The 12650-nt window shown below is 48.8% G+C and overlaps 1 protein-coding gene across 1 annotated transcript in view; it reads left to right on the forward strand.

Moving 5' to 3' along the window:
• Nucleotides 1–12650, forward strand: part of LOC135505991 (afadin-like) — a 134593-nt gene that overhangs the window by 99202 nt on the left and 22741 nt on the right. The window contains 2 exon segments of the mRNA XM_064925310.1: nt 177–280; nt 1878–1958. Coding sequence (XP_064781382.1) covers nt 177–280; nt 1878–1958 — 185 coding nt within the window.

The following is a 12650-nucleotide window of genomic DNA, read 5'->3' on the forward strand; positions in this document are numbered from 1 at the left end:
GTAGGCAGTGGAATGTAATAGCTATGTAAGAGGAGACTGGAGAGCTGTTTGCTCCTGTCCTCATCAGAGTGTTTGAGAGAGATTCCAAGAGCTGTTCCTGCTGCCGTGTAAATGTAGTCTCAGATCTGTACTAAGTAGGAGAAGATAACTGTGATTTCCTCTCGTGTCCTGTGCAGGATTCTGTCGGCTAACCCCTCACCCCCACTCCCCTGGGACCTGGACCATCCACTTTGAAGGAGTCGACTGCGACAGCCACTTCTCTGCAGACAACTCAGACCTGGTAGGTGTCCCTCCAACCGTTACAGCTTAGGACTATGCAGGACACCATTACATTGAGCTGCATGATCATGTACATCAGTGCCTGTTAGTCATGACACAGACATGTCCTTATACATTAGCCACCATATTACTAAGTAACGGAGAAGCACAGAGGAATGAATAGGCTGCTGCTTTTAGCTGTTTAGAACACTTGAATATTTCAATTACTCAAATTCTCTGTTTGTGGCTTAATGTTTTGGCATCACTTGTTTCCAACGATCGTATGGAAAACGTTAATGTCCCATGCTGCTGTCATGCAATCACCGTTCTGCCCTACTCTACACTAACACACACACACACACACACACACTTCCTCCTGCTCGATTTCAATCAACACCAATTACACCACAGAGGCCAATAAGTGACCAGAGAGCTCTGGAACAGCAGTAAATTATACCCTTCTCACCCTAATCACACAAAAAATGAAATTACACTGCTTCCTGTATAATTGCCCTGTTTTCCCCCCCCCAGCTCTCCTTTTTCATGCTTCAAACCTCAGCTCAGGGTTGGCATTAGCCCCAGCCCCCACACTAGTAAAGGGACCGGGGAGAGGAGGAGAGCGCCCAAACCGTTTAAGCACCGCTGAGGTTTTGATTAATGGCCTCTTGGTCGTGTGCCAGGCAGAGCGACCCCGGCACCCCGCCTCATGTTTCCACCGCATTGCTCCAGAATCACTACTCTAGTGTTCCATAGAGTCCCGCTGTTAGCAGCCATGACAGGGTTAATAAGACACACAGAGACAAACAGGGGATCCCCGAGGACAACAACGGGTAGGTTTCCCTGATCACTAGTCCAGACAGGAGGTGTTACTGTAGCTAGCCTAGTGCAGTCAGACTTTTGTCATCTTAAAAACTATTTCTCTCTGGAGAAGATGCTCTCGCTGGCAGGTGTTGTTTGAGTTAAGAGTTAGTCTCTTACTGCAGAATATCTGTTGTCTGAATGAATGTTTTCTTTACTCATTGTAGCCAGCTGAACCCTGCATCACCATTGCCCTGCCCTCTAGCACTTGGTGAAATCACTCCAATGGCATTCAGAAAGACTTGTTCTACACCACATCACACGATGAGAAATGCCACTAGATCCCTGTTACTTAATGTGGCTTTGTATCCACTCTCTGTCTCTGAACTATGTGGCTGTACAGCATAGCTCAGCAGATGAGCGAAGAGTTGTTTGTGTCTTTGGGGCTGTTGAGTCTCAATGTGTTCAGTGCCATAGGGACGAGAGGCAGTCTGTGTGGAAAGCCCTGCCCTCTCCTTCTCTCCCCACCCTGCTCCCAGGCAGCCCTCTTTTTAAACGATCCCACTGAGATCCTCTGGAGCCAAGCGCATGTGGCTTTCATTCTTGACTCCTCTCCAGCCCCCGCCATTTCTCATTGCGGTCGCCCCAACCCAGCTCTCTCTCTGTATGACGACCCTGCTCTGCGCCTATCCCTCTGCTCCCTCATCCAGCGCCTCATTCTGCCTGAGAAACGTCCAGGAGAGCGCTCCCAGCTCTGAGAGCCCTGTAGAAGCACATTTTCTCTAAGCTAACACTCTCTAAGCTGTGTCCTCTCGTTGCAGCAAATGCGGAAGGAACCGGAAGTTGTGACGGTCACCCTGAAGAAGCACAATGGCATGGGCCTCAGCATTGTGGCTGCCAAGGTAAGACATCTTTCAATCCTTTACTTTCATTATTGATAAGGTTTTTGTCGATACCCACTAGTGCCCCTGGAAGAGGTTTGTGACTTCCTGGCTGGAAGGGAAGTGTTATGTGAGTGATGTGAAATACACAGATTGAATTAAGAAATAACCCAGAAACATTTGTTGCGTCCATGCTCAAGCAGACTTGATGACTACTGCCTGGTGAACACATAAATAATCCAAAATAAGCCCTTCTCTCAATCGTTGTCAAGAACCTGCCTGAAGATGTCCTCATTTTCAGTTCAACAACATTGCCGGTGGAACATGCTGTTTCTAACAGTGTTGGTGTGGATTGATATAAGAGCCTTAGGTTGTACTGGGTTCTCTTCTGTGGTTGTTTACTGCATTAGTCTGCCGTAACTCCGGATCATTTTTGTGTGTGTGTGTAAAAGTGACTGTCATTTTTCAGCTGGCACCATTATAGCCCAGGTCTGACCCGGGTTGGTCTGTGTGGGTTAATTGGAGTGTGTTTCCGGGGGCTTATGCTGTATGTCTACCAGATGCGTATACGTTTTGCCGGATGTCTAGTCCGCATTTTCACTACTTGATGCACATGTGCTTCGCAAGGCTGCAAAAAGGTTTGCAGCATGGAGAAGGTCATTTTGCCTGTCGCTGGGCTCTCTGCCCTGTTCCACCAAAGCACTGATTGCTACCGGGGCCTCCATGCAAAAAATGTTGTTGGTCAGTTGAATGTGAAATAATTAGCTGGAAAGGGGAAGCTAGGCTCACTAGCCAAGTGGTTAGCTGTGTAGTTTGTACCGCCATGCGGTAAAGCACAACACAGCCTAGTGCAACATCCCCAACGCCGCGTTGCAGACTAGTCCATTGGCAATGATTTTGACGCGTCTGGTGGACATGAGGCTTTAGACTGTTACTGACAGAGGAATGAGAGTCTGAGAAGAAGAGAGGGCGGATGGATGGTGGGGGGGGTTGGTTGGTGGGGGGGGTGGAGTGGATGGTTGGTGTGTGGGGGGGGTGGATGGTGGGGGGGTCTGATGGTTGGTGGGGGGGGGGGGGGGTTGGTGTGGGGGGTGGATGGTGTGGGGGGGGGTTGGTGGGGGGTGGTTGGTGTGTGGGGGGGCTGATGGATGGTGGGGGGTGGTTGGTGTGTGGGGGGGTCTGATGGTTGGTGTGGGGGGTGGATGGTGTGGGGGGGGGGGCTGATGGTTGGTGGGGGGAGTTGGTGGGGGGGCTGATAGTTGGTGTGGGGGGGGGGGATGGAGGACGATTGGGAGGCGGATGGATGGTGGGGGGGGGCAGATGGAGGATGAGTAGGGGGGCGAATAGAGTGGCCTCCCTGAACTGTTTATTTTCAAAGCATAGTTTTTGTATTTGAGGAGGTGGGGGCCACACCCTCTGTTTTTACTGCTATTTTCAACCTGAGGTGGTGTGAGGAAGGGAGGAAGAAAGACCGAGAGAGGTGGGGAGAAAGAGCAGAGGGAGGGGAAAATGGGAGGGGAGGACAGGAGACAGAAGGGAGGCATGAGTCCGAGGCAGACTGGAGAAGCGAAGGAATGAGAGAGAGAGGGGGAGAGCGAGAGGAGAGTAATTTGCCCAGTGCAGAACACAGCTGGGTAGTGCTCTGAAAGTTTACCCAAACTGTTGCAGAGTCGTGAGTGGCTAACGCTGGCGGACTGTTTACTTAAGTCTGTAAATGGTATTTCCTACTCTGGCGAGCTGCTGATTATTTGTCATATGGCGTCCTACAGTAGAATGTAGTGTGGACCTCTTTCTTTCTCCCACTGCGCCGCACTTAGTAACTCCTCCTTCGCTAGCTGTTTTGTTTTGGTCTCTGACTGGTCTCTGTGATTATTACACCAGTACATCTGGGCTGTGATCTGCCCCTCCTTGTGGACTTTTAATTGAGCCTGAGCACGAGCCAGTTCTAGCCGAGCGGGAACTATCTACCTACACCATGTGGTTCTCTGTGGTCGGAAAGAAGGACGAGTCGGTGAGACGCTCTCTCTCTGTCTCTCTCTCTGTCTGTCTCTCTCTGTGTTAAATACAGGTGTGACTGTGTATGTGTGGTGGGTGGAGGGGAGTGTGTAGCCGTTTTGTCAGAAGAGGGGGTTGAGGATTGGAAGACAGGTAATAGACCTCCAGTATGTGCTGCTGTTCCACTTGCTCAGTGTTCTCTACTGCTGTAAGCTTCACACCGTCTTTCAAATTTCACACCTGTAGAGTTTTCTCTAATCAAGTATTCTTTTGGGTTTAAATTCCATCTTTTGCAGGGTTGCTCATTCAAAATGTATGATTTCTTTTTTGCCAGAAACTCAGACCAAATAAGCCTCCAGCTCACACCAGTTCATCATATTGCTGTGACCCACTATGTAAGGAACCTAGGACGGTTCTCTACTGAGCTATTTTGGGCTATCCAGCTGCTCTACTGCTGCTATCTCAGGACCACACAGTTAATGATTGTCAAGGCGATGCAGGCACACAGGCCAGAACTTCATCTCTGGGACAAGAGCTTGATTTGCTTAACTTTTGTCCCCTTGATTCTGCTCTGACAGGCCTAGTTTTGTTTACTCCAGGCTGTTATGCTGCAGATGTTCACCTAAAGGGTTTCGTGGGGACAGAGTGTTGGGTTCCAAATGAGGAAGAACCGGGGGATATCCTGACCCTCTCTCTCCACTCCACCTCACAGGGGAGTCCTGCTGCTCATTGTCCAGCATTTCCCCACACTGATGACAACCCAAGGCCTGGGGAAGCTATTCTCATGAATCTTTCCCCAATCTGGAGGTAGACAGACTGGCCCTCCAACTCAACAGACGTTCTCATTCATTTCGGTGCTTTTTAAATATTATAGAAGTTGGCTTGTTTGTCTGTTTGCTAGTCTGTTTTTTTTTATGTTGAGACGATAGTGGTGGAGCAGTAGTGTAGATGCAGCTATACAACGATTAGCTGGTAGAGTACAAACTCTATGGTCTCCCTCCAGTAGTGCGCTGTAGCAGCAGTAACAATGGGAGGATGTGCTCTGAGCTCGCGGGGCTGTGTTTCCTGCTGCTGGTTAGCTCGCTGGCTGGCTGTGTGTGAGACGGGACTCTGAGCGTTAGCTTACAATTGTGTGTGTGTGCTTCTCAGAATGTGGTTGCACTGGTCACTCACTGCCTGCCAGTCCTGCCCTGGGGCACAGCTAGAGCTACAACATGTAGCCCTACAGTCGTCTATATTTCCTGGGTGGGTTCTACAGCATGTACTCAACTGAATGACAGTGGTTACTAAGAACATGGCAAAACCCAGCTGTGGGTTCCCAGCTAATGATCACTCCCCTTTTTCCTTTGCCATTCTTTCTCTGTGACAAATGGAATGTTTAGTTCAATGCCCAGGGAGTTCACTGTTCCAATTGCCCTTCTGTCAATCGCACGTTGTTTGGGGTGAAGTTGTCCACGGTGACGCACACATTATCACGGGCAATTTAACACTTGGCCTTGTTGCCTCCCTAACCAAAGATCTAATCATCTGACCTCTATGGGAGCCATGCTCGTGTCGGACAGTTTGCCACTTTGAATCCTGGCGCCTAGTAGAATTTGACAGCACTCTCATTTGCCCATATAGAACTGGAGTGTCTAATTTAAGGCAACAGATATATGACCCCCACGTAGTGTTGGAGGAATGGAAGGAAAAGCTGCTCGAGGTTTAAACATGCTGTTCTCTAGGTATTCTCCTCTCCATGCAGTTAGTAGTGTGTCCAGGGGACCAGACATCTAGTCTCCCTCTCCATAATTGTCCCTCTTCAATCTGTGGAGCGTTTGGTTCCAATGGTTTGTGAGTGTGTGTGCACGTGCGTTTGACCATGTTGGACGTGGTTCTTATCAGACTGACATATAGCACATCTGGTTTGAGTTAGCCCCTGAAAGGTCCCTCGTTCCCGCCGCTCTGTCAACTACTGTTTTTATGACTTCGTTAGAGCAGTGAGCCTGCCGTGTGTGTGTCCTTGTCTACAGCCTTGCAGCTTTTAGACAGACTGTCAGACAGAGGCAGAAGTTATTAAACAACAAAATGAAAGACTTGAATAGCAGATGAGGAATGAGCGAGAGATGGATTGTACTCTCCAGGGAAATATCCAAATCCCCCCTTCTAAACCAGAGCCCCGTCTGCCTCTGTCAAGACTGAAGAGCCTGTTTAATAGAAAACCACATGAAGAGCCTAGCAGCCTCCTGTAACCATCACACACCCTCAGACAGAGGGGCGAAGACACCGATCTGTGTGGTCTCCACTAAACCAAGCAAGCCCTGCACACACACACACACACACACACACACACACACACACACACACACACACACACACACACACACACAACAGAGGGAAGCATACTGGAATTATTTAGACCGCAGGCAGATGTCAAGACGTCAGATTAGTGTGGTGCCTAAGTGTGTCTGTATCCTGTTCATCTGGAGTTGCATAGAGTTGGTCCAGTGTGACGATCGCACTGTCTGACACACTTCTTATCAGATTCAAGGACACATTCTCTTTGCTTGATTCGCTGTCATCACAGACAGAATGTTCCATCTTGAGAAATAAAGATAAGAACAGAGATGAGAGAGAAAAAGAAGTGTTTTGTGAGATGATATTATGCTGCTAGTTCCTTGCTCCTTCTTTCTCCAGTCAGATTGTGTAGCGTAGCCTGAAATAATGAGTGTATGGATGGATGGGGCTGTTCACGTCTCACTATGGAGCTCAGCTTAAATACCAAAGAGCTGTGGACAAATTGACTTGTGTGTGTATTATAGTAAACTTCCTCAGGACTCCAGTCCACTGCACTCGACTTGGTGTGATTAACTGTTCTTTCCTGTGCTAAACCCAAAGGCAGGAAACTGCATATCATAGTATGATTTTATGTCCTCTAGGAGTCTAGTTTAAGATATGCACACTCACATACAGTATGAATGCCGCCTCAGTGTGAAGGGACAGACAGACAGTAGTTGTGTGACAGGATGTCTTTGCTCTAATTTCCTATAAAGCAGATCTGGGTTACAGGGCAATTCCCTGGGCAGGAAGACCCATTGCAAGGCAGGGCAGGTCAGGTCATGAGAGCTGTTTGTTTGTGACACAGTACATTTGACTGAAGTAAAAAATAAACATAAAATACATTTGGACTGCTTTAGTGGGCTCCCTTCCTGAATCTACATGTTTCCTCAGTCAGCTAGTTTGTGAAAAACTTAACAGTTCTCAATTAAAGTAATAAAACTTAATTTAGATTTTGTAAAAGCACACATTGCGATAAAGCAGATCTATATTTTGTGGCAGTGTGTCCTCTCTTCTAATTGGTTAAAACAATAAATTAACTAAAGTTAAACTGTGAGTTTACAGTGAGGTGTGATATGTGTCTGGGCAGTGCTAGCTGTGTGTGTGTGTCTGGGCAGTGCTAGCTGTGTGTGTGTGTCTGGGCAGTGCTAGCTTTGTGTGTGTGTCTGGGCAGTGCTAGCTTTGTGTGAGTGTCTGGGCAGTGCTAGCTGTGTGTGAGTGTCTGGGCTGTGCTAGCTTTGTGTGATATGTGTCTGGGCAGTGCTAGCTGTGTGTGTGTCTGGGCAGTGCTAGCTTTGTGTGATATGTGTCTGGGCAGTGCTAGCTTTGTGTGAGTGTCTGGGCAGTGCTAGCTTTGTGTGTGTGTCTGGGCAGTGCTAGCTTTGTGTGTGTGTCTGGACAGTGCTAGCTTTGTGTGTGTGTCTGGGCAGTGCTAGCTTTGTGTGAGTGTCTGGGCAGTGCTAGCTTTGTGTGTGTGTCTGGGCAGTGCTAGCTGTGTGTGTGTCTGGGCAGTGCTAGCTGTGTGTGTGTCTGGGCAGTGCTAGCTGTGTGTGTGTGTGTCTGGGCAGTGCTAGCTGTGTGTGTGTGTCTGGGCAGTGCTAGCTTTGTGTGTGTGTGTCTGGGCAGTGCTAGCTTTGTGTGATATGTGTCTGGGCAGTGCTAGCTTTGTGTGATATGTGCCTGGGCAGTGCTAGCTTTGTGTGAGTGTCTGGGCAGTGCTAGCTTTGTGTGTGTGTCTGGGCAGTGCTAGCTGTGTGTGTGTCTGGGCAGTGCTAGCTGTGTGTGTGTCTGGGCAGTGCTAGCTGTGTGTGTGTGTGTCTGGGCAGTGCTAGCTGTGTGTGTGTGTCTGGGCAGTGCTAGCTTTGTGTGTGTGTGTCTGGGCAGTGCTAGCTTTGTGTGATATGTGTCTGGGCAGTGCTAGCTTTGTGTGATATGTGTCTGGGCAGTGCTAGCTTTGTGTGATATGTGTCTGGGCAGTGCTAGCTTTGTGTGAGTGTCTGGGCTGTGCTAGCTTTGTGTGTGTCTGGTAGAGGTCGGCCGATTTTACGATAAAAAAAAAAGATTGTTTCTGGGCTGTGCCAGCTTGTGTGTTTCTGGGCTGTGCTAGCTGTGTGTGTGTGTCTGGTAGAGGTCAACCGATTATACAATTTAAAATAAAATAAATTGTGTCTGGGCTGTGCTAGCTTTGTGTGTGTGTCTGGGCAGTGCTAGCTTTGTGTGAGTGTCTGGGCAGTGCTAGCTTTGTGTGTGTGTCTGGGCAGTGCTAGCTGTGTGTGTGTCTGGGCAGTGCTAGCTGTGTGTGTGTCTGGGCAGTGCTAGCTGTGTGTGTGTGTGTCTGGGCAGTGCTAGCTGTGTGTGTGTGTCTGGGCAGTGCTAGCTTTGTGTGTGTGTGTCTGGGCAGTGCTAGCTTTGTGTGTGTGTGTCTGGGCAGTGCTAGCTTTGTGTGATATGTGTCTGGGCAGTGCTAGCTTTGTGTGATATGTGCCTGGGCAGTGCTAGCTTTGTGTGATATGTGCCTGGGCAGTGCTAGCTTTGTGTGAGTGTCTGGGCTGTGCTAGCTTTGTGTGTGTCTGGTAGAGGTCGGCCGATTTTACGATAAAAAAAAAAGATTGTTTCTGGGCTGTGCCAGCTTGTGTGTTTCTGGGCTGTGCTAGCCTTTTGTGCCTGGGCTGTGCTAGCTTTGTGTGAGTGTCTGGGCAGTGCTAGCTGTGTGTGTGTGTCTGGTAGAGGTCAACCGATTATACAATTTAAAATAAAAAAAATTGTGTCTGGGCTGTGCTAGCTTTGTGTGAGTGTCTGGGCAGTGCTAGCTTTGTGTGAGTGTCTGGGCAGTGCTAGCTTTGTGTGAGTGTCTGGGCAGTGCTAGCTTTGTGTGAGTGTCTGGGCTGTGCTAGCTTTGTGTGTGTGTGTCTGGGCTGTGCTAGCTGTGTGTGTGTGTCTGGGCCGTGCTAGCTTTGTGTGTGTGTCTGGGCTGTGCTAGCTGTGTGTGTGTGTCTGGGCTGTGCTAGCTGTGTGTGTGTGTCTGGTAGAGGTCGACCGATTTATACAATTTAAAATTAAAAAAATTGTGTCTGGGCTGTGCTAGCTTGTGTGTGTCTGGGCTGTGCTAGCTGTGTGTGTTTGGGCTGTGCTAGCTGTGTGTGTCTGGGCTGTGCTAGCTGTGTGTGTGTCTGGGCTGTGCTAGCTGTGTGTGTGTCTGGGCTGTGCTAGCTGTGTGTGTGTCTGGGCTGTGCTAGCTGTGTGTGTGTGTCTGGGCTGTGCTAGCTGTGTGTGTGTCTGGGCTGTGCTAGCTGTGTGTGTGTCTGGGCTGTGCTAGCTGTGTGTGAGTGTCTGGGCAGTGCTAGCTGTGTGTGAGTGTCTGGGCAGTGCTAGCTTTGTGTGAGTGTCTGGGCAGTGCTAGCTTTGTGTGATATGTGTCTGGGCTGTGCTAGCTTTGTGTGATATGTGTCTGGGCTGTGCTAGCTGTGTGTGAGTGTCTGGGCAGTGCTAGCTTTGTGTGTGTGTCTGGGCAGTGCTAGCTTTGTGTGTGTGTCTGGGCAGTGCTAGCTTTGTGTGAGTGTCTGTGCAGTGCTAGCTTTGTGTGAGTGTCTGGGCAGTGCTAGCTTTGTGTGAGTGTCTGGGCAGTGCTAGCTTTGTGTGATATGTGTCTGGGCTGTGCTAGCTTTGTGTGATATGTGTCTGGGCTGTGCTAGCTTTGTGTGATATGTGTCTGGGCTGTGCTAGCTTTGTGTGATATGTGTCTGGGCTGTGCTAGCTTTGTGTGATGTGTCTGGGCTGTGCTAGCTTTTTGTGATATGTGTCCGGGCTGTGCTAGCTTTGTGTGATATGTGTCTGGGCTGTGCTAGCTTTGTGTGTGTGTGTGTGTGTGTGTGTGTGTGTGTGTGTGTGTGTGTGTGTGTGTGTGTGTGTGTGTGTGTGTGTGTGTGGGCAGTGCTAGCTTTGTGTGTGTGTGTGTGGGCAGTGCTAGCTTTGTGTGTGTGTGTGTGGGCAGTGCTAGCTTTGTGTGTGTGTGTGTGGGCAGTGCTAGCTTTGTGTGTGTGTGTGTGGGCAGTGCTAGCTTTGTGTGTGTGTGTGTGTCTGGGCAGTGCTAGCTTTGTGTGTGTGTGTGTGTGTCTGGGCAGTGCTAGCTTTGTGTGATATGTGTCTGGGCTGTGCTAGCTTTGTGTGATATGTGTCTGGGCTGTGCTAGCTTTGTGTGATATGTGTCTGGGCTGTGCTAGCTTTGTGTGATGTGTCTGGGCTGTGCTAGCTTTGTGTGATATGTGTCTGGGCTGTGCTAGCTTTGTGTGTGTGTGTCTGGGCTGTGCTAGCTTTGTGTGTGTGTGTGTGTGTGTGTGTGTGTGTGTGTGTGGGCAGTGCTAGCTTTGTGTGTGTGTGTGTGGGCAGTGCTAGCTTTGTGTGTGTGTGTGTGGGCAGTGCTAGCTTTGTGTGTGTGTGTGTGTCTGGGCAGTGCTAGCTTTGTGTGTGTGTGTCTGGGCAGTGCTAGCTTTGTGTGTGTGTGTGTGTCTGGGCAGTGCTAGCTTTGTGAAAGTGTGTGGTGGCGGCTGCGCAGGGTGTGTGAGATGAAGTACTCTCTGTCCTTACTGGACCCTACCACCTCAGTGTGCTCAGCCTCAGATCATAACACCTGGTAAACTAATCACAAACTACAAAGGAGAGGGTCATTTCCCCTGCTCACCCTGTGTTGTTGACCAGTTACTTAAGAGTGATGCGGTCACTTGTTGGTCCACACATTTAAAGGCGTCAGTGTCTGTCCGTTACAGCTGTTGTCGTAAGTAATATTGTGGAGTAAAAAGTTAACAGAAGCGTAACATTGAAATGGACAGCAAGGCACTTCATCCAAAAAGCGTTTGAAAACTTTGTGATACTGCAGCTCCCTATTAAAGTTCTTCATAGAAATTAAGTGCATGATAGTTTCTATCAGATGTTTTTGGGCATTGATCTTTCCTCTGAATATGCTGTCTACAGTGTTGTTCTGGAGCCACATGCGCCGAGGTTGAACATGCTGTCTACAGTGTTGTTCTGGAGCCACATGCGCCGAGGTTGAACATGCTGTCTACAGTGTTGTTCTGGAGCCACATGCGCGGAGGCTGAACGTGCTGTCTACAGTGTTGTTCTGGAGCCACATGCGCGGAGGCTGAACGTGCTGTCTACAGTGTTGTTCTGGAGCCACATGCGCCGAGGTTGAACATGCTGTCTACAGTGTTGTTCTGGAGCCACATGCGCCGAGGCTGAGACTTGACTAGACATGTTACAGCTATATAATACTATGTAATTGTCTCCTTTGAGGCATTCAGCCCCCCAGCTGTCTGGCTCCAATCACAGGTGTGATGTGTGCCACACTTAGTCCACAACAGACACACATTTCAAATCAAATTTTATTTGTCACATACACATGGTTAGCAGATGTTAATGCGAGTGTAGCAAAATGCTTGTGCTTCTAGTTCCGACAATGCAATAATAACCAACAAGTAATCTAACTAACAATTCCAAAACTACTGTCTTATACACAAGTGTAAGAGGATAAAGAATATGTACATAAAGATATATGAATGAGTGATGGTACAGAGCAGAATAGGCAAGGTACAGTAGATGGTATCGAGTACAGTATATACATATGAGATGAGTATGTAAACAAAGTGGCATAGTTAAAGTGGCTAGTGATACATGTATTACATAAGGATGCAGTAGATGATATAGAGTACAGTATATACATATACATATGAGAAGAATAATGTAGGGTATGTAAACATTATATTAGGTAGCATTGTTTAAAGTGGCTAGTGAAATATTTTACATTAAAGTGGCTGGAGTTGAGTCAGTGTGTTGGCAGCAGCCACTCAATGTTAGTGGTTGCTGTTTAACAGTCTGATGGCCTTGAGATAGAAGCTGTTTTTCAGTCTCTCGGTCCCAGCTTTGATGCACCTGTACTGCCCTCGCCTTCTGGATGATAGCGGGGTGAACAGGCAGTGGCTCAGGTGGTTGTTGTCCTTGATGATCTTTATGGCCTTCCTGTAACATCGGGTGGTGTAGGTGTCCTGGAGGGCAGGTAGTTTGCCCCCGGTGATGCGTTGTGCAGACCTCACTACCCTCTGGAGAGCCTTACGGTTGTGGGCGGAGCAGTTGCCGTACCAGGCGGTGATACAGCCCGCCAGGATGCTCTCGATTGTGCATCTGTAGAAGTTTGTGAGTGCTTTTGGTGACAAGCCGAATTTCTTCGGCCTCCTGAGGTTGAAGAGGTGCTGCTGCGCCTTCTTCACGATGCTGTCTGTGTGAGTGGACCAATTCAGTTTGTCTGTGATGTGTATGTCGAGGAACATAAAACTTACTACCCTCTCCACTACTGTTCCATCGATGTGGATAGGGGGGTGTTCCCTCTGCTGTTTCCTGAACTCCACAATC

This window comes from Oncorhynchus masou, chromosome 19 (assembly GCF_036934945.1).
Source record: "Oncorhynchus masou masou isolate Uvic2021 chromosome 19, UVic_Omas_1.1, whole genome shotgun sequence".
NCBI lineage: Eukaryota > Metazoa > Chordata > Actinopteri > Salmoniformes > Salmonidae > Oncorhynchus > Oncorhynchus masou.